Source organism: Hyperoodon ampullatus (assembly GCF_949752795.1).
Source record: "Hyperoodon ampullatus genome assembly, chromosome: 6".
Lineage (NCBI taxonomy): Eukaryota > Metazoa > Chordata > Mammalia > Artiodactyla > Ziphiidae > Hyperoodon > Hyperoodon ampullatus.
Window position 1 is genome coordinate 125,708,413 of NC_136919.1, and position 20,689 is coordinate 125,729,101.

The window sequence follows — 20,689 nt, forward strand, 5'->3', positions numbered from 1 at the left end:
ATCGCTGTGGGAGCTTGGCTTTCTAAGCCTTGGGCACTGGCCCTTTGCTCTGTTACAGTAAAGAGTGAACTACATTATTTACTCAACAGTATGTCAGGGGCACCTTTCTGTGTCAGTACAAATAGATCTCAGTAACCCTTTTAAATGTTTTCAGAATACTCCATTGTTTGGATATATTGGAATGTATTCAGTCAATTCCTTATTGTTAGACATTTACATTGTTTTTGGTTTTTCTAATTATAAACAGTGATGGTTACCTTGTGTGTGTATATATATATATATATATATATTTACCCTCTTGTCTTAGAAGTGAACTTGCTGTCAAGGATATGCGTATAGCTGGCATGCCTTCTGCAAAGACTAGCAGTTTATGTTCCCACCAACAGTTTATGACAGGAGCCTATAGAAGGGTCTGACTAATCATTCTTCATGAAAGCAGCAAAGAGTTTACTTAGACTAGCAATTGGCAATGTTTTCAATGTTCCTTTCTGTACAAAGGGATGTGGGTAGAACTGGCGTTATTGTGCATTCAGACACCAAAATTCCTACTGACTGGGGGTGGGAAGGGTCACAGGAGGTTAGCCTAGGAGTCGGGAAATGAGGGAAACAAGTCTTCTGCTTGGAGATTGAAGAGAGGAGATATACCAAAGCAGACTGCCCCAGCTTGCCAGGTTGGATGACTTGCAGTGCCATCTTCTGGCAAAGGAGCCAAAAACGTTCAATTTCCACGCTAGCAATAAAGTACTTCTTATAAGCAGGACTAAACCAGACTGGCAGGAGAACCCAGAGAGGTTTTAGGCACTGGTGTGTTTGGGAGGGCATGAGGGGGAAGGAAGCAGATTTCTTTGAAGCCAAGATCTGAATCATTTACATCTGAGGTCTCTGGCAGAATCTGTGGTGTCTCTGCCACGCTACACACAACATATACAAACAGGTACTACAACCTGGGGAGTAACTAAGGTGGCTAGGCCACTGTCCTCCTTCAGCTTCAAGTTTGGATTCTCCAGTATCTTGGCTTTATTCTAGGGAAGGCAATTTAGCTGAAGGACTACACCACACCTGATCCCTTATTACACAAAGTCTGTCTCTATCTTTGAGAGTGCTGCAATGAAGAAAGGTACTTAGACCACTAACCCTTTCAATATACCAGTGAGTAGTGCGTACACCCATTAGATGTAAAGGTGTAGAACCACATTTTGTTTATTTTTTTTGTTTTTGTTTTAATTTTTTTCTCTTTAAACCAAGTTATACTAAAAAAAATTTTCAAGACTTAAAAATACTTTCTTGCTTTAATCATCCAGAATATACTAGGAATAGGCTTGCTTTTTAAAAACATTCTGTTTATTTATTTATTTATTGAGGTGCAGTCAGTGTACAATATTACGTAAGTTTCAGGTGTAGAACACAGTGATTCAATATTTTTACAGGTTATACTTCATTTATAGTTGTTACAAAATAATGGCTATATTTCCCTGTGGTGTATAATATATCCTTTATCATTTATTTTATACATAGTAGTTGTACCTCAATCCCATACCCCCATCGTGCCCCTCCCTCCTTCCCTCTCGCCACTGGTAACTACTAGTTTGCTTTCTATATCTGTGAGTCTGTTTCCTTTTTGTTGTTTTTTGTTTGTTTTGTTTTTTAAAATATTTAGTAGAGGGCTTCCCTGGTGGGCAGTGGTTGAGGATCCACTTGCCAATACAGGGGACACAGATTCGAGCCCTGGTCCAGGAAGATCCCACATGCTGCGGAGCAACTAAGCCCATGCGCCACAACTACTGAGCCTATGCGCTAGAGCCCGTGAGCCACAACTACTGAGCCCGTGAGCCACAACTACTGAGCCTGTGCTCTAGAGCCCGTGAGCCACAACTACTGAGCCTGCGAGCCACAACTACTGAGCCCGTGTGTCACAACTGCGGAGGCCCACGCACCACAACGAGAGGGGTCACCACAATGAGAAGCCCCGCGCACTGCAATGAAGAGTACCTCCTGCTCGCTGCAACTAGAGAAAGCCTGCGTGCAGCAATGAAGACCCAACACAGCCGAAAATAATAAATTTATAATGGAAGAAAAAAATATTTGTTGGATTATAGCTGATTTTTTGTTACATTCCCTAGTTTATATTATTTTTTAGATTCCACATGTAAGTGATATCATACAGTATTTGACTTATTTCACTTGTCTTGCTTTTTAAAGCAAATTTAGTTTAAAAATATGGCATCCCTAAGAAATGGCCCTCAAGTTAAAAAAAAAAATCCCTTTTTCTGTGCGGTATGTGCGAGACGAATTTATCACAGGCTTTACTCCACACCAGCTTCAGCGTATTCTGGCTGCCGCCGGGCCTCGCTCCTGTGAGTGAGGGACGCTCTGGTCTCCCTTTCCTCCTCTCCTCTCCTCCCGCACCTACAGAGCCCGCCCCCGCCCCCGCCCCCGCCCCCGCCCGCCCTTCCCAGCCACCCCCGCTCCGCGCCGGCTTCGGCGCGCTGACGTCACACGGCCGCGCCAGGGACGCCCCGCCCTCTGCTCTGGCTCCGGGATTTGGGGCGCCGCTTGTGGAGTCCTGAGCCTGAACCCGGAGTGCATCTCCGCGTTGCCGGGTAGCCAGCGCCCGCGTGGCGAGGCTGGGGGACGAACCGGCAGGGAGCCCCCAGCCCCAATGCGCACGGCCCGCGAGGCCGCCGGCAGCCGCCTCTGAGAAGTTCGGGGGCGGCGCCCGGGGAACACCCCACGCCACCGCCGCCGTTGCAAGGGGCTCGGAAACCGGTTTGTTTCGTCTGGCGGCGCGGACCCGTGTCCCGGGGCGTTGGCCGGGGTGGCGCGGGCTGCGGCCCAATGCCCTTTCCGGACCGCGGTGGGGTGCCTCGGGCTTGCTGAGCCCTGCGTGAAGGCGGCGACCCCCGGACGGTGCCCGCCCACGGCCTGGGTCCTGAGGTGAGCTGCGCTCGGGGCAGCGTTACGTGCGCGATGGTGGGGTCGCTCGGCAAACGGGAGAGCTTGCCTCGACTTCCGATGTAGAGGCTGCGGGGTCCTCCTTGAAGTGCGCGGAAAATAGCACCAGTAGCCGCACCTCGTCGAGATGGGAGTTCTCTAAGGAGCCGTGTGTGTTACTGAGCACCCTTTGGACATTATTTAAAAAGCGATAGTGATCATGGAATTAAAATAAGAATAGAAGCGTTGGTATGAGTAAGAAGTCATTTATGTTGCTTATATCTTGTCTGCGATCTTTACGTATACCTTTTAACTAGAAAATGAGTAGCAGTTAACTGGCTGGCCCATAATCTTATATTTCACTTTCCATAGTTTGATTCAACAATTTCTTTATGGAAGGCATTGAAAGTTCTAGGACTTGTAGAGTTCATCACAACTCTTTTTTTTTATGCAGGCCTGATTTTTGTTCTCTAATGTAAGATCCGCCCCCCAAGAAGCAGAAATTTTTGTATTGCCAGGGTAAGTTACATCAGAAATAATTATGAAGGATTAAAAGTAATATCCAGTGTATGCTAATAATGGCCTTTTCTTATGATGCAGCAGTATTGCAGAGATGATGGAAGGAAGCCAGATATGGAGAGAAGTAGTTCTTTGTTTCTGCTTTAGATTTGTCTGAAATTAGAGCATCCGCAGATCTATTTTAACGTTGCCCGCTTGTTTTTGGTGAGAGGTTTGTGGGAAAACAGGTTTTCCACGTTAAGAGTCACCACTGGGAGTTTAGTAAAGGTTATGGAACTTGGCCACAGGAGTTCTTTTGAGGTCATTTTAATAATGCATTGACGTTGTACTCCAAGTATATTTTCCTCTGTCTGATCCCCTGGACTTGAATATATCCATTTCATGAATGTAAACTCTTTATTTACATGTTGGTACTTTCACTAGGGAAGCTGTTAATTGTTGTCTGAATAGTCTTACAGAGAGGAATAGACTTACAGAGAAGAACAACAAATATTTTGAAAAAACTCTATTAGGAATCCCGCTTTTGCTTTCTCCTTTTTTGAATTATGCGAAGTAAGACAGGGCCTTTCCTCATTGAGGAGTTAAACTGAGCCTCTCCCATAACCCAAAATGGTATTCATTATTTGGGGAGAACTATATGTGTAGATCCTGGTTGCAGACAGTACCCTGAGGGCTTCCTGAAATCTGTTGACACTTCTTTACCAGTGTTTCCCTTCAGGACAACTTGCTTGTGCATCAAATAGCTGAAGCAGCTGAAGAGGCTTAATTTTCCAGATTGGTGGGCATACAACTTTTCATTCATATACTCTGACATTTTTCTCATTCGGTGCAGAAAATTTTATTATGTCAAACATTTATTTGTGGCTTAAAGGTGTTCTTAGTAAAAAGTGAGGAAAGATGTCTAACTTGACTAGAGGCTAAGATATTTTTTCTGGAGCGTAGTTGACATACTTGAAAAGAGTGATGCCATATAGGAAAATTTGATGGACATTTACGTATTTTATCGTCTGAAATTTGTGTTGGTGTAAAGCGAAGAAAATGTATTTAATTTTTTTTCCATATGGCTACCTAGTCTAAAAACTATTTATTTCAAAATCCATCTTTTCCTTACTGATTTAAAATGTCACCATGGTCATCTACCAAATTAAAAAAATTTTTTTGTATATTTCGGGACTTTCTATGATTTACCTGTCTAGTTCATAATTCTTACTGCTGATAATGTGTCTTGATATCAGGTAGAACAACTCTTCCTTCATTGCTTTTTTTTTTTTCAGTATCTCTGGCTATTCTTTCTTCTTTTTTTCACATTAACTTTAAAAATCAGCTCGTCTGATCACCCTCACCCCCAGAGTTTGTGTTTTTACTAGGGAAGCAGTAAATTTAGAGATTAAGAATTAAAATCTTTCGACTATTGAAACTTCCTTTCCTTTTCTTCCTTCCTTCCTTCCCGGTATGTCTTTTTGTTTTTTCTTCATTTTTTCTCTCTGTTCTTTTGTTCAATATACTCTGCTGGTTTATTTTACAGATTACTAATCCTGCTGTACGCTGCCTGCTGTAAAACCCATGCAATGAGTTCTTAATTCCAGATATTTTATATTTTACTTCTAGAAGTTCATTTAGTTTTTAAAAATAAATTTCAGTTCTTTGTTGGAATTCTCCATCTTTTAAAAAATCACTTTTGTCCATCGTTTCCTCCTATTTTCTTGAACTTATTAATCAAGGTTATTTGAAGTCCCCTGCTGATAGCTCCGTATTTGAGTCGTTCGTGAGTCTGTTTCTGTCGTTAGGTCTAGTCTGATTTAGTCTTGCCCTGTATCTGCACAATTTAGGAGTGGGCTGACTGACAGGAGAGGAATTTACGTGCACATTTTTGGCCTCCTGTTCCTTCACCTCCTCCCGAGGATTTTGGCGGCCCTAAACTCTGACTTCTCTGTCCTCAGCCCATAAGGCTGCTGCTTTGTACTCAAGCTCCATTCTGCTGTGCCACATTTTGGAAAATGTCTTCAGGGAAAAGGCTGGGGTAATGTGGGACTCGCTAGGATATTCCCACCTCTCAGTGAATTTCTTTCTGTTCTTTAATATATTTTACTCAGGGTTCGTGATTGTTTTTGGAGGCAGGGTGGTCTGGTACAAGTGCACCATCATGGTCCGGAACAGGCTCACCGTTCATTATGTCAGCTTTCATTCAGTCTCCCAGACGGTATTTCCATTCTCAGCTGTGATGGGTCTTCCTAATCTGGAGACGTCTCTCGCCTCCTGCCAAGATGGGAGGGGTGGTCGCCTGACTGGGAGAGAGGATGGAGGAGCTGTGTGTCTGACAGCTTCTTACAAAGTCTCCGCCAGTCACTGAGCTAGTCTGTAGTGGAAGTGACTTCGTCCCCACTCGTGGCTGAGGACACAGCTTTCTCTAGCTTCCTGAGTCAGTTGCTGCTTGGTCTTGTGTTCGTCAGCATCCAGAATTTTATTGCCGTTGCTGTCTCTCCTCTTCTGCCTTTCTGACCCTTTCAAGCTGTGTTAGCTGGGTTTAGGGTAGACGCAGAGGTAAATATGTACGTTCAGTCTGATATCTTAACTTGTAAGTTGCAGTTTATTTTTTGACTTTTTAAAGACTTAGGCTAAAGATTTGGGGCATCTTTTGATTTTTCTGAAGGAAAGGCTTTGGCCATCTCTCTGTCATTCCTACTCTTTGTGGCTAATAGTGCAATTTTAAGTTGTTGAAGTTTCCTACTTTCTGACCTACTTAAAACTTTTTTTCTCCTTGAGTCACAGACTTAGAATTCGTAGGGCCCTTAAGATAGTATTATATTTAAATCTTTAGTGTTTTTAGATGAAGAAACTAAGACCCAGGGAAGTCAGGTGGTTTGCTTTTGGTCACGTAACTTTTCTCTTCTGAATCCATTGCTTTGTTTGTTATATCACAAGACTCTTGGAAATCTTAAATATCAAAAAACCCTCTAATTTTATACTTTGAATAGCTTCAGTATCACATATGTATTACAGTGATTAAATTGATATAATTGTTAGAGACCTTAAGATACTGTCAAGTTGGTATGCGATTTCCCTCTGACTTTGGAAGCTGAAGCATAGAAAGGACAAATATTTATTTATAATTTGGGTTTATTCCAGTAATGAAATTAGAACAGGCTCCGTGTGCTTCTTCAGTTACATGTTACGACTATTTTGGATGTGTAAGCCTATAGTACATTTTGTTGTTACCTTTTATTTCCTTTGGTTTAAAAACCTTCTAGAGTTGTTATTCAGCTGAGAAGTCTCCTGACTAGGAAGTAAGTACCCCAGTTACATGTGCTTTAAGACGCTGAAATTATCTATCTTGCCGTGTTTTCCCTTTCATTTCGTCTGCGTCCGATACTAGTCAAGTGTAGACTGCAGAATAGGACGGGTTGTTGGTTGCTCTGAAACTCACCTACCTTGCCTTTCATTGTCCAGAAAGCTGTCTGCACTGGACGTTATTTGGTGGCAGTGAGAGCCGTCTTTCTTCACTTCCGGGGCAGTAGATTCTCCTCCACTTTCCGGAGGTGCCAGAACACACTGTAGTCCTGTGGTGGGCAGCGCACTGCAGTGCTAGGACCCTCGGAGCCTCCATCTTGTTAGTGTGGTCCCTCGAAAGGGAGTGGCAACTCCTTTTTGGGGGAGGGCCAGATGGACTAATTGTGGTTTTTTTTCTTGGCAGAAGTTACAGAGTAATGATGGTTGTCAAGTAGTCTCATTGTACGGTTACTATTTAATGTAATTTTTTTTGTGTGTGTGTGTGTGGTACGCGGGCCTCTCACTGTTGTGGCCTCTCCCGTTGCGGAGCACAGACTCCGGACGCGCAGGCTCAGCGGCCATGGCTCACGGGCCCAGCCGCTCCGCGGCATGTGGGATCTTCCCGGACCGGGGCACGAACCCGTGTCCCCTGCATCGGCAGGCGGACTCTCAACCACTGCGCCCCCAGGGAAGCCCTATTTAATGTAATTTGATTTATGAAATTTAGTTTTCTAAGATGAGTTTGTATTTTTTCTAAACAGCATAGTAATGTGATATCATGACCTGGAGAAATCATTAAATTCTGTCTGGTGCCCAGAGAGCTATTATATTATACCAGTTGACCAAACTTGGGCTTGAAAATATGTTTGGAGTGACTTTTCTTCTTTAACTCACTAGCGATGCTGTAGTGCTGTCATAATAGTTAATTTCTTGTTTCTCTTACAGCTGCTAAAAGCCATGTATGTCATTTCTTACAGAAAGTTTGAAATAGAAAAGTTTCCTGAGGTAGAAGAAGGCTCTTTCCCACAAATTTCTATTAAGCATGATTATCCCATTGATTTACCACAGGCAAAGTTGTGGCCTTTGAGTCTTACAGGCCCAGGATACGAATTTTGTCATTTAAGGATGACATTAAGGATCAATATATTAGAGGCAAAATAAAATTAAATTTAGTATTAATGGGTGAAATGAGAACATGAATTTTTTCACTTACAATGAGAGATATGGTAAACTGTCATAGAAATTGTAATATAGTCTTCATGACAAGCTCATTTTCTCCTAGAAGGGAATCATACATAGAAAGCCTGCTTGCTATGGAATGGAAATAGAAAAGAGCAAGTTATGTGAATCACTATTTTTCGAATTATTTGTTTATACTTTATTTTTTTATCGAAGTATAGTTGACTTACAATATTATATTAGTTTCAGGTATGCAATATAAAGATTCAATTTTTTTATACATTACAAAGTGGTCACCATGATAAGTCTAGTTACAATCTGTCACCATATAAAGTTATTACAGTGCTATTGACTGTATTGCCTATGTTGTACGTTACATCCTCATGACTTGTTTTGTAACTGGAAGTTTGTACCTCTTAGTCTCCCTAACCTATTTCACTCATCCCCCACCCCCACCCCTCTAGCAACCACCAGTTTGTTCCCTGTATCTATGAGTCTGTTTCTCTTTTGTTACATTTCTTCATTTGTTTTCTTTTATATATTCCATGTATAGGTGAAATCATACAGTATTTGTCCTTCTCTGTCTGACTTTCTTCACTTAGCGTAATGTCCATGTTATTGCAAATAGCACATTTCATTCTCTCTCTCTCTTTTTTTTTTTTTGGCTGTGCCACGCGGCTTGCAAAATCTTCCCCAACCAGAGATTGAACCCGGGCCCCGGCAGTGAAAGTGCCAAGCCCTAACCACTGGACCACCAAGGAATCACCTCATTCTTTTTTATGACTGAGTAATAGTCCATTGTATATATATACCAAGTCTTCTTTATCTATTCATCTATTGATGGACAATTCAGGTGCTTCCATGTCTTGGCTGTTTTAAATAATGCTGCATTGGGGTGCACATATCTTTTTGAATTAGTGTTTTTGGTTTCTTCAGACAAATGCCCGGAAGTGGAATTGCTGGATTATGTGGTAGTTCTATTTTTAATTATTTGAGGAACCTTCATACTGTTTTCCAGAGTATCTGCAGCAACTTACATTTCCACTGAGAGTGCACGAAGATTCCCTTTTCACTACATCCTCTCCAACACCTTTTCTTGGTCGTCTTTTTGATAATAGCCATTCTGACAGGAGTGAGGTGGTATCTCACTGTGGTTTGGATTTGCATTTCCCTGATGATTACTGAAGTTGGGTATCTTTTCACGTGTCTGTTGGCCATCTGTAGGTCTTCTTTGGAAAAATGTCTATTAAGAGTCTCAACCTGGGCTTCCCTGGTGGCGCAGTGGTTAAGAGTCCGTCTGCCAATGCAGGGGACATGGGTTCGTGCCCCGGTCCGGGAAGAGCCCACACGCCGCGGAGCAGCTAGGCCCGTGAGCCATGGCCTCTGAGCCTGCGCATCCGGAGCCTGTGCTTCGCAACGGGAAAGGCCACAACAGTGAGAGGCCCGCGTACCACAAAAAAAGAAAAAAGAGTCTCAACCCATTTTTTAATGGGTTTTTTTTTTTGATGTTGAGTTGTATGAGTTCTTTGTATATTTTGGATATTAACTCCTTATAAAGTATAATATTTGCAAAATCTTCTCCCATTCAGTAGACTGCCTTATTGTTTTGTGGATAGTTTCCTTTGCTGTGCAAGTTTTTTAGTTTGATGTAGTTCTAAATGTTTATTTTTGCTTCCATTTTCCTTGTCTGAGGAGAGGTATCTAAAAAAATAGTGCTAAGATTTCGAAGAGTATACTGCATATGTTTTATTCTAGGAGTTTTATGGTTTGAGGTCTTACATTTAAGTCTTTAATTCATTTTGAGTTTATTTTTGTATATGGTATGAGAAAGTAGTCCAGTTTGATTCTTTCGCATGTGGCTGTCGAGTTTTCCCAACAACCTTTATTGAAGAGGCTGACTTTTCCCTGTTGTATATTCTTGCCTCCTTTGTCTTAGATTAATTTGCCCATATTAGTGTGGATGCATTTCTGGGCTCTCTATTCTGTTCAGTTGATCTGTGTGTCCATTTTTGTGCCAGTACTGTACTGTTTTGATTACTGTGGCTTTGTAGTATAGTTTGAAATCAGGGAGGGTGATACCTCCAACTTTGTTCTTCTTTTTCAAGATTGTTTTGGCTATTTCGGGCCTTTTATATTTCCATACAAATTTTAGAATTATTTGTTCTAGTTCTTTGAAAAATGCCATTGGTATTTTGATAGGGATTGTATTGAATCTGTAGATTCCCTTGGGGAGAATGGTCATTTTTACAATATTGAGTCTTCCAATCCATGAGCACAGTATATCTTCCCATTTGTTTGTGTCATCTTCAGTTTCTTTCATCATTGTCATAGTTTTCTAAATACAGGTCTTTTACTGATACCTCCTTAGTCATATTTATTTCTAGGTATTATATTCTTTTTGCCACAGTTGTAAATGAGATTTTTTTCTTAATTTCTCTGATAGTTCATTGTTAGTGTATAGAAATGCAACAGATTTCCGTATATTAATTTTGTATCCTGCACCTTTACTCAATTCATTTATTAGTTTTAATAGCTTTTTGATGGTGTCTGTAGGATTTTCTATATATCAGGTATTTCTAGTATCATGTCATATGCAAACAGTGATAGTTTTACTTCTTCCTTTCCAACTTGGATTCCTTTTATTTCTTCTTCTTGTATGATTGCTTTGGCTAGCAAAGCTACCAGTTGCTTTGATTTGACTTCCAATACTATGTCGAATAAAAATGGCAATATTTGGCATCCTTGTCTTGCTCCTGATCATAAAGCAAATCCTTTCAGCTTTTCACTGTTGAGTATGCTGTTGGCTGTAGGTTCATATATGACTTTTATTATGTTGAGGTATGTTCCCTCTATACCCATTTTGCTGAGAGTTTTTATAGATGGATGTTGAATCCTGTCAAAAGCTTTTTCTTCATCTATTGAGATGATCGTATGGTTTTTATTCTTCAGTTTTTTTCATATGGTGTATCACATTGGTTGATTGGCAGATATCTCACCAGCCTTGCTTCCCTGAGTTAAATCCCACCTGATCATGGTATATGATTCTTTTAATGTATTGTTGAATTTGGTTTGCTTATATTTTGTTGAGGATTTTTGCATCTGTGTTCATCAGTGATGTTGACCCTTAAAAGTGATATTTTCCTTTTTTGTGGTATCTTTGTCTGGTTTTGGTATCAGGTGATGTTGGCCTTGTAGAATGAGTTCAGAAGTGTTCCTTCCTCTTCAGTTTTCTTTGACTAGCTTGAGAAGGATAGGTGTTAACTCTTCCTTAAGTGTTTTGTAGAATTCACCTATGAAGCTGCCTGGTTGTGGACTTCTGTTTGTTGGGAGATTTTTGATTAGTGATTCAATTTAATTATTGTTGAGTAGTCTTTTCATACTTTTTTTCCTTCCTGTTTCAGTCTTGGGAGGTTGTATGTTTCTAGAAATGTATCCATTTCTTTTAGGTTGTCTATTTTATTGGTATAAAATTATGTATAGTAATCACTTATGATCTTTTGTATTTCTGTGGTATCATTGTAACTTCTCTTTCATTTCAGATTTTATATATTTTTCTCTCTATTCATAAGTCTGGCTAGAGGTTTAGCAATTTTCTTTATTTTTTCAAAGATCCAACTCTTAGTTTCATTTATCGTTTCTATTTTATTTTAGTCTCTATTTCATTTATTTCTGCTGTGAACTCTGTTTTTTCCTTCTACTGACTTTGGGTTTTGTTCTTTTCGTAGTTCCTTTTGGTGTAAGGTTAGATGGTTTATTTGAGATTTCTTGTTTCCTGAGATAGTCTTGTATTGCTATAAACTTCCCTCTTAGAACTGCTTTTGCTGTGTCTCACGGATTTTGGATCATTGTATTTTTGTTTTCATTTGTCTCCAGGTATTTTTTGATTTCATGTTTAATTTCTTTAGTGATGTATTTGTTGTTTAGTAACATATCCGCATTTTTAATTTTTTTGCAGTTTTTTTCTTGTAATTGATTTCTAATCTCTGTTGTGATCAGAAAAGATGCTTGATATGATTTCACTCTTCTTAAATTTATTGAGACTTGTTTTGTGGCCTAGCATATGATGTATCTTGGAGAATGTTCCATGTGTGCTTGAAGAATGTGTGTTCTGCTTTTGGATAGAACGTTCTATATATATCGCTTAAGTCCATGTGATCTGATGTGTCATTTAAGGCCATTGTTTCCTTATTGATTTTCTGTCTGGGTAATCTGTCCATTGATGTAAGTGGGGTGTTAAATTTGCCTACTGTTACTGTGTTTCTGTCAGTTTCTTCCTTTATGTTTGTTAATATTTGCTTTAGGTATTTAGGTGCTCCTATGTTGGGTGCATATATATTGACAATTGTTATATCTTCTTGTTAGATTGATCCCTTTATCGTTGTCTATTGTTATTCTTTGTCTCTTGTTACAGTCTTTGTTTTAGAGTCTGTTGTCTACTATAAGTATAGCTACCCCAGCTTTCTTTCCGTTTCCCTTTGCATGGAACACCTTTTTTCATCCTCTCACTTTCAGTCTGTGTGTGTCTTAGCTCTGAAGTGAGTCTCTTGTAAGGCAGCATACATGCTGTGTCTTTTGATTGGAGCATTTAGTCCATTTACATTTAAATTAATTATTGATAGGTGTGTACTTATTGCTGTTTTGTTAATTGTTTTCTCGTTCTTTTTTAAGTTCTTTTTTTGTTTGTTTGCTCTCTTCCCTTGTGATTTGATGGCTATCTTTTTTTTTTTTCCTTTGGCTGTGCAATGTGCCTTGTGCAGTCTTACTTCCCTGACAGGGATTGAACCTGGGCCCATGGCAGTGAAGGTGCCAAGTCCTACCACTGGACTGCCAGGGAATTCCCTTGATGACTATCTTTAGTGTTATGTTTGGACGCCTTTCTCTTTTTTGTATATCTATCTATTATATGTTTGGTTAGTGGTTACCATGAAGTTCATATATAACAACCCCCTTCCCTCCCTAACCCTCTCTCCCCACTGTCTCTCTCTCTCTCTCTCGCCCTCCCTCCCCCCCCATATATATATGCACACACATATATATGTGTGTGTGTGTATGTACTATGATTATTTTAAGTTGATGATCACTTAAGTCCTAATGCATTCTAACAATTTTGTGTTTTTTCTCCCTACCCCCCAAATTGAATGCTTTGGTCTTCATTTTTTTTTTTTTTTTTTTTGCATCTTTTTGTTTAGGTATCCCTTAACTACTTATTGTGGATATAGATGATTTTACAACTTTTCTTTTTTAACCTTCCTGCTAGCTTTATAAGTGGTTTATCTACTACTTTTACAGTATGTTTGCCTTTACCAATAAGATTTTTCCTTTTGTAATTTTCATATTTCTAGTTATGGTCTTTTCTTTTCCACTTGGAGAAGTCTTTGTACATTTCTTGTAAAGCCAGTTTAGTGGTGCTGAACTCTTTTCATTTTTGCCTTTCTGTAAAACTTTTTATCTCTCCTTCAGATCTGAATGATAGCCTTGCCAGGTAGAGTATTTTGGGTTATAGGGTTTTTCCTTTCATCATTTTGAATGTATTCTGCTACTCCCTTCTGGCCTGCAAAGATCAGCTGATGATCTTTTGGAAGTTCTCTTGTACATAACTAGTTGCCTTTTTTTTTTTTAAGATTTTTTTGATATGGACCATTTTTTAAAGTCTTTATTGAATTTGTTACAACACTGCTTCTGTTTTATGTTTTGGTTTATTTGGCCGCGAGGCATGTGGGATCTTAACTCCCTGACCAGGGATCGAACCCGCAGCCTCTGCATTGGAAGGCGAAGTCTTAACCACTGGACAACCAGAGAAGTCCCATAACTGGTTGCTTTTCTTTTGCTGCTTTTTAAAAAAAAATTTATTTATTTTGGCTGTGTTGGGTCTTCGTTGCTGTGCATGGGTTTTTTTCTAGTTGCGGCGAGCGGGGGCCACTCTTCTTTGCAGTGTGTGGACCTCTCTTTGCGATGGCTTCTCCTGTCGTGGAGCATGGGCTCCAGGTGCACGAGCTTCAGTAGTTGTGGTTTGCGGGCTCTAGAGCGCAGGCTCAGTAGTTGTGGTGCATGGGCCCAGTCACTCTGTGGCATGTGGGATCCTCCCGGACCAGGGCTTGAACCCATGTCCCCTGCATTGGTGGGTGGACTGTTAACCACTGCTCCACCAGGGAAGCCTTCTTTTGCTGCTTTTAAGGTTCTGTCTTAATCTTTAATTTTTGCCATTTTCATTTTCACATTTCTTGCTGTGGACCTCTTTGGGTTTATCTTGTTGGGGACTGTCTGTACTTCTTGGACCTGGATATGTTTTCTTTCCCAGGTTAGGGAAATGTTTGGCTATTATTTCTTCAAATAAGTTCTCTTCCCCTTTCTCTGTCTCTTCTCCTCCTGGGACCCCTTATAATGCTAATGTTAAACATTGGATGTTGTCTTAGCGGTTTCTTAAACTATCTTCATTTTTAAAAATTACTTTTTCTTTTTTCTCTTCAGCTGGGTGATTTCAACTACTCTGTCTTCCAGTTCGTTCATCTGTTCCTCTATATTGTCTAATCTACTGTTTATTCCTTTTAGTGTATTTTTTATTTCAGTGATTGTATTTTTTATATTTGTTGGGTTTTTTCCTTGTGTTTTTTAACTCCTTGTCACACTTCTAAGAGTGTTCATCCATTTTTCTCCTGAATTTATTGAGCATCTGTATGATCATGACCTTGAACTCTTTATTGGGTAGATTGCTTATCTCCATTTTGCTTAGTCCTTCTGGGGTTTTGTCTTGTTTCTTCCTATGGTATGTATTCCTCTGTCTCCTCATTTTACTGAATTATCTGTCTTTATTTCTATGAATTAGGTAGGTCCATTGTGTTTCCCAATCTTGGACAAGTGGCTTTGTGTAGGAGTTGTCCTATGGGGCCCAGTGGCACACTCCTCTTTGGTCACAAGAACTATGTGGAGTGTCCCTTATGTGGGCCCTTCTTTTTTGGTGGGGCTGCCCTGTGGCCTGGTTGATTGTCAGGTCTTGCCTCCTGTGATGGCTGCCACTGGTGGGTGGGGCTGGGTACTAGCGGAGCTGACTACAGGTCCCCAGGGGGTGGCCTCCAGGGCTGTTGCCATCTGGTTAGTGGTTGGGTAAGCTCCTGTTGCTAATAGGCTAGAGGGCGGACTCCAAGCTGGCTTTTGTACCATCAGTGTCTTCGTGGAAGAACAGATTTCCAAAAGTGGCTGCTGCAAGCGTCTGTATCCCCAGGGGAGTCCCAGTGGCCCTCCTGCCTCTCTGGGGGCTCTCCAAGATTAGCAGGTGGGTTTGATATAAGCTTCTATCAAATTATTGCCCCTCAGAGCTGTATCTCAGAGTGGGTGAGATTTTGTGTGCGCCCTCTAAAAGTAGAGTCTTTTTTTCCTGCAGCACTCTGGCTCTCTTGTATGCAAGCTCTGCTGGCCTTCAAAGCCAGGTGTTCTGGGGGCTCATCAACCTGGTGCAGGAGCCCTGGGCTGGGGAGCCTCATGTGGGGCTTGAACCCCTTGCTTCTCGGGGAGAACCTCTGCATTTGTGATTATCCTCCCATTTGTGGGTTACCTGCCCATGGCTGTGCATCTTATCTATACCGGCTCTCCACCACTCCTACCCATCCCATTGTGGTTCCTTCTTTGCACCTTCAGTTGCAGAAAATCTTTTCTGCCGTTCTTCCGGTTGTTCTTATAGGTAGCTGCTCTTTAAGTAGTTGTACTTTTGGTGTGTTTGTGGGAGGAGGTGAGCTCAGGATCTTCTTACTCTGCCATCTTGGCCACACCCCCCTAAATTAAATATTTATTATTTTTAGATTAACAAAGTGAATTCCTGTATCTTCACAGTATGTGTGATCTTGCCAATAGGCAGTGCTAGAGGTTGCTTTTGGGACACGTTTTCTCTCCCTTCCTCTCCCTCCATCTGTCCTCCTCCCCTTCCCTTCACTTCTTTAAGCTTTCCCTACCTAACCTGTTGTACTCGCTTCTGTCTCCACCACTCTACTGAAGTTACTCTTGCTGAAGCTAACAACCGTAATCAAGTATCTTACGGTATTTGGTACAGTAAGTTTCTAAGTGTGATACCGATGGCAGAAATATAAAGAAGACATTAATAAATTTGTTCACATCAAAATAAACTTTTGTATTTCAATAAAATTGAAGACAAATGGCATATAAGCAAAAAAAAATTCATGCTGGAGAAGGGCTAACATCGTCATTAAAGAAGCTTCTACAGACTAATGAAAAGAAGATGAACTTGAAGATGGTGGAGTGGTGGGATGTGGAACTCACCTCCTCCCACAAGTACATCAGAAATACATCTGTAGGACTTCCCTGGTGGGCACAGAGGTTAAGAATCTGCCTGCCAATGCAGGGGACGCGGGTTCGAGCCCTGGTCCGGGAAGATCCCACATGCTGCGGAGCAACTAAGCCCATGCACCACAACTACTGAGCCTGTGCTCTAGAGCTCGCAAGCCACAACTACTGAGCCCGCTCGCCTAGAGCCCGTGCTCTGCAATGAGAAGCCACCACAATGAGAAGCCCACACACCGCAATGAAGAGTAGCCCCTGCTCGCTGCAACTAGAGAAAGCCTGCGCGCAGCAACAAAGACCCAACACAGCCAAAACTAAATAATAAATTTTAAAAAATACGTCTATATGTGAAACTATTCTCATGGAATACCTACTGAAAGCTGGCAGAAAATCTCATACAACCAAAGCTGCAGTAAAGATCCCCAAGTAATTAAATAGGACAAAGGGAAAAGGGAGATGAGGAATTGGGATGGGGCCTGCCCGCTGGAAGGGAGCTGTGAAAGGGGAAATGCTCCCTCGCTCTGGGAACCTCCTTTACCGGCTGGGAGGTTCGGTGGGACAGATAGGGAGCTTCAGAGGCTTGAGAGGACAGTGTGGAAGCCGCCTGCTGTCCTGCAGGGTAGAGGGAGTGCAGCACAGATGGTCTTGGCCATGCCGCTGCACTTTCCAGCCTGTGATGCACCTGCTGGTGTGTGAAGCAACTGGGTGCTGCAACTCAGGCTTCAGCAGACAGACCTGGGGAGGGACTCAGGTTGGGTGCATGGAGGCAGCCCGAGGGGCCTGGAGTGTGGCACAGGACACAACTGAGGGTGCGCACAGCAGGAGCGTGGGCCCGCCGTAGGAGCCTGTTGTCCGTGCATAAAGGGAGGGATGTGGGCTGCCTTAGCAGCCCATTATCAGCATGCTCACAGCAGGCATGGCTCTGGCTGCCGTGGACTTTGTGCAGTTTGTGGGCGTGCACACAGAAGTGGGGCTGAAATCAGAGCCAGTCACCGGTCCTCCCACAGTGGGTCCCAGGCTGTGGCTGTGGCGGGCTCTCGTGGTGGTGCGTGGGTTTTGGGACAACTCATGCATGCCTAAGGGACGTCCACAGTGGCCCTGAGGTGGCCCCTGAGGGCAGCACTAGCACTAGTTCACTAACAGTTCACGAACAGTGAAGTCTGTGCGTGTGCACACGGGTGGCATCACAGAGTTGCATGTCCTGGTGGAGAGCTCCTGGGGGGGAGCACACACTGGCTCCTGGTGCTCCAGCCCCTCACTCCTCGTAGTGCAGCTCGGAACTGGATCTGGGGGCTTCGACTGTGACAGCTGAGGAGCAGACCCTGTCCCTGACAGGGCTGTGACAACTACAGGGCAGAGAAGAGGCCCCACGCAGTATCCACTGCAGGTTCTAGTCACCACAACACCAGACACACCCCTTATCAAGGGGACAAGGGCCAGCACACCCTGAGGAAAGACGTGGCAAGCATCCACACTAAAAACAGACTTCACACCAAAAATAATTGGGCTCACACAGTCTACACAGGGACACTCCCACATAAAAACAGCTCTGTGAGACCACGATAGATAACTGTTTCTCTTAAATTCTTAGAGTCAGAGAAATTTAACTAAAATGAAAAAGCAGAGGAACTACTCCCAAGTAAAAGAACAAGAGAAATCCCCTGAAGGAACAAACAATGAAACAGACCTCTCCAGTCTACCAGACCCTGATTTAGAAAAGGAGGTAATAAAAATGCTGAAGGAGTTAAGAAAGATTATTGATAGAAATGCAGATCACTGTAACAAGCAACTAGGAACTATAAAGAGGATGCAATGTTTATAGCAGCACTGTTTATAATAGCCAAGACATGGAAGTAACCTAAGTGTCCATCGACAGATGAATGGATAAAGCAGATGTGGTACGTATATACAGTGGAATTGTATATATTACTCAACCATAAAAAAAAATGAAATATGCCATTTGCAGCAACATGGATGGACCTAGAGATTATCATACTAAGTGAAGTAAGATGGAGACAAATATCATAAGATGTCACTTATGTGGAATCTAAAAAATGATACAGATGAACTTACTGACAAAACAGAAATAGACTCACAGACATAGAAAACAAAATTGTGGTTACCAAAGGGGAAACAGGGGTGGCAGGGACAAATTAAGAGTTTGGGATTAGCAGATACAAGCTACTGTATACAAAATAGATAAACAACAAGGACCTACTGTATAGCACAGGGAACTATATTCCTAATCCTGTAAACACCTATAATGGAAGAGAATCTGAAAATATGTATACATGTATCTGGAATGCTTTGTTGTGCACCTGAAATTTACACAGTATTGTAATCAACTATACGTCAATTAAAAAACAATAAAGAAGACTATCCCAGTAGAAAATGGACAAAGAACCTGAATGAATAGTTCAAAAGAGAAGAAATGCAGCAGTTCAGAAATGTGGAAGAATTTTTCAGATTCATTAGTGAGCAAAGGAACTTATGAAACAAAGCGAGGCACTGCTTCCCCCATCCAACATAATGAATAACAGTAAGGATAGATTGTGACACAGTGCTCACTGTGTGTAGGTCACTGTTCTCCAGACATTAATGAAGTTGACTAATCCTCCCAGCAGCTCTGTCAGCAGGTCCTGTTGTTGGCCACATTGTCCAGATGAACAAACTGTGCCACTTAAAGATAAGTAACTTGTCCAAGGTCAAATAGCAAATAAGTGCTAAACCAGGATTTAAACCCAGGCTCTCTGACTCTAAGGTTTTAGTGCTCTTTGACTACTACCCTTTATTGCCTCTGAAAGATTTTAATAAATAACTACTGTTAAAAGAGTGCGTAGGAACAGGCACTTTTATTCACTGCTGGTCAGAATGCAAGCAAGCTAGTAGGTGTTTCTGTAAGACAAGCAGTGTGTTTGAAAGCTTTAACATGTGCATATTCTTTGAACTCACAGTGTGTACTATGGAAATCTTTATAATGAGTACATAAAAATGTATGTACAGAAATTTAATCTGAAGTTCTTTTATAATAGCAAACACTGTAAACAGCTTAAATGTCTAACAAGAGAGGATTAGTTAAATAACTTTGGGAAATAGTCTTGCTAAGCTTGTATTCTTATTGCAGGTAGTAAAGTAATGCTGCTAATTAATTAGTTCATGTAGGAAAAGGTTTGCTTCTTCCTCCATTAAGTATGTACAGTATTTGACTTTCCAAAGTATTCTTATAAGATTGAAATGTCACTGGTTTTCTCTTTTTAGCTATCTCTAGATTGCATGACTAAAATTGAGGTAAAGTTTATTTAACCTTCAGTAAAGATTTTATATAACTTTTTTTAAGTAAGCAAATCACTGAGGAATAGAATTTGAATTAAATATTATAATTGTTATAGATGACATGCTTTATTTCTATTAACTGTTACTCTTCTTTTTTAAAATATCTAGCCTATCTGTTAAGATGCCTTAGAAAAAGAACCATGGAGAAGTATGTTAGAGTACAGAAGATTGGAGAAGGTTCATTCGGAAAAGCCATTCTTGTTAAATCTATAGAAGATGGCAGACAGTATGTTATCAAAGAAATTAACATCTCAAGCGTAAGTATATTTTTTGTTTGGTCATCCAAGTAGAAGTCTGGTTACAAGAGCGAATAAAAAAATATATGGCAATGCATGACCTAAAGTGAAAGACTGCCGTAATCACAGAGAGAACCACTAATGTCAGAAGAGTCTGTAAATCCTTTCAGATTTTTTTCTGTGATGTGTGGTTATGTTTATGTGTTTAAAAAAGATACCTCACCTACTGTTCTGTGACTTAATCTGGTTTGAACATCTTAAAATGTTTTTGTTATATTTGTGCTTTCAACTTATTCTTTTTATTTTCTAGCTATATTTTAGTATTTGGGCTGTGCTTCATTGATAGCATTATTATTTTTTTAATATTTATTTGGTTGTGCCGGGTCTTAGTTGCGGCAGGCGGGCTCCTTAGTTGCAACTTGCGGGCTCCTTAGTTGTGGCTTACTGGCTCCTTGCAGCTTGCAGGCTCCTTAGTTGCAGCATGCGTGTGGCATCTAGCTCCCTGACCAGGGTTTGAACCCAGGCCCCCTGCATTGGGAGCACAGAGTCTTATCCACTGTGCCACAAGGAAGTCCCGGTAGCATTATTTTTAACCACTCTCTTTTTGATGGACTATTATGTTGTTTATTTACTTAATTTACTATTTTCTTTTTTCCTTCTATTTAAGATGTCCAGTAAAGAAAGGGAAGAATCAAGGAGAGAAGTTGCAGTGCTGGCAAACATGAAGCATCCAAATATTGTCCAGTATAGAGAATCATTTGAAGGTCAGATAAATCTTGCAAGAGCGCTCAAAAGAACTCCTAAGCCTTATGATAACTGTTGTATACTTCCCTTTTAAGGATCTTTTTGTGAATTATTCTCAGGAAGAAAAGTATATCATTTCTGCTTCAATACACATGCATTTTAGACATAGGAGGAACAGTCATTTACACCTT

The 20,689-nt window shown here is 41.1% G+C and overlaps 1 protein-coding gene across 1 annotated transcript in view; it reads left to right on the forward strand.

Annotated features, from left to right (window-relative positions):
• The first annotated feature begins 2,877 nt into the window (after window positions 1–2,877).
• NEK1 (NIMA related kinase 1) overlaps window positions 2,878–20,689 on the forward strand; it is a 150,372-nt gene continuing 132,560 nt past the window's right edge. The window contains exons 1-3 of the mRNA XM_079705795.1: window positions 2,878–2,934; window positions 19,627–19,775; window positions 20,422–20,518. Of these exons, the coding sequence (XP_079561921.1) occupies window positions 19,659–19,775; window positions 20,422–20,518 (214 nt within the window). The 5' untranslated portion in view covers window positions 2,878–2,934; window positions 19,627–19,658. The remainder of the gene's footprint in view (window positions 2,935–19,626; window positions 19,776–20,421; window positions 20,519–20,689) is intronic.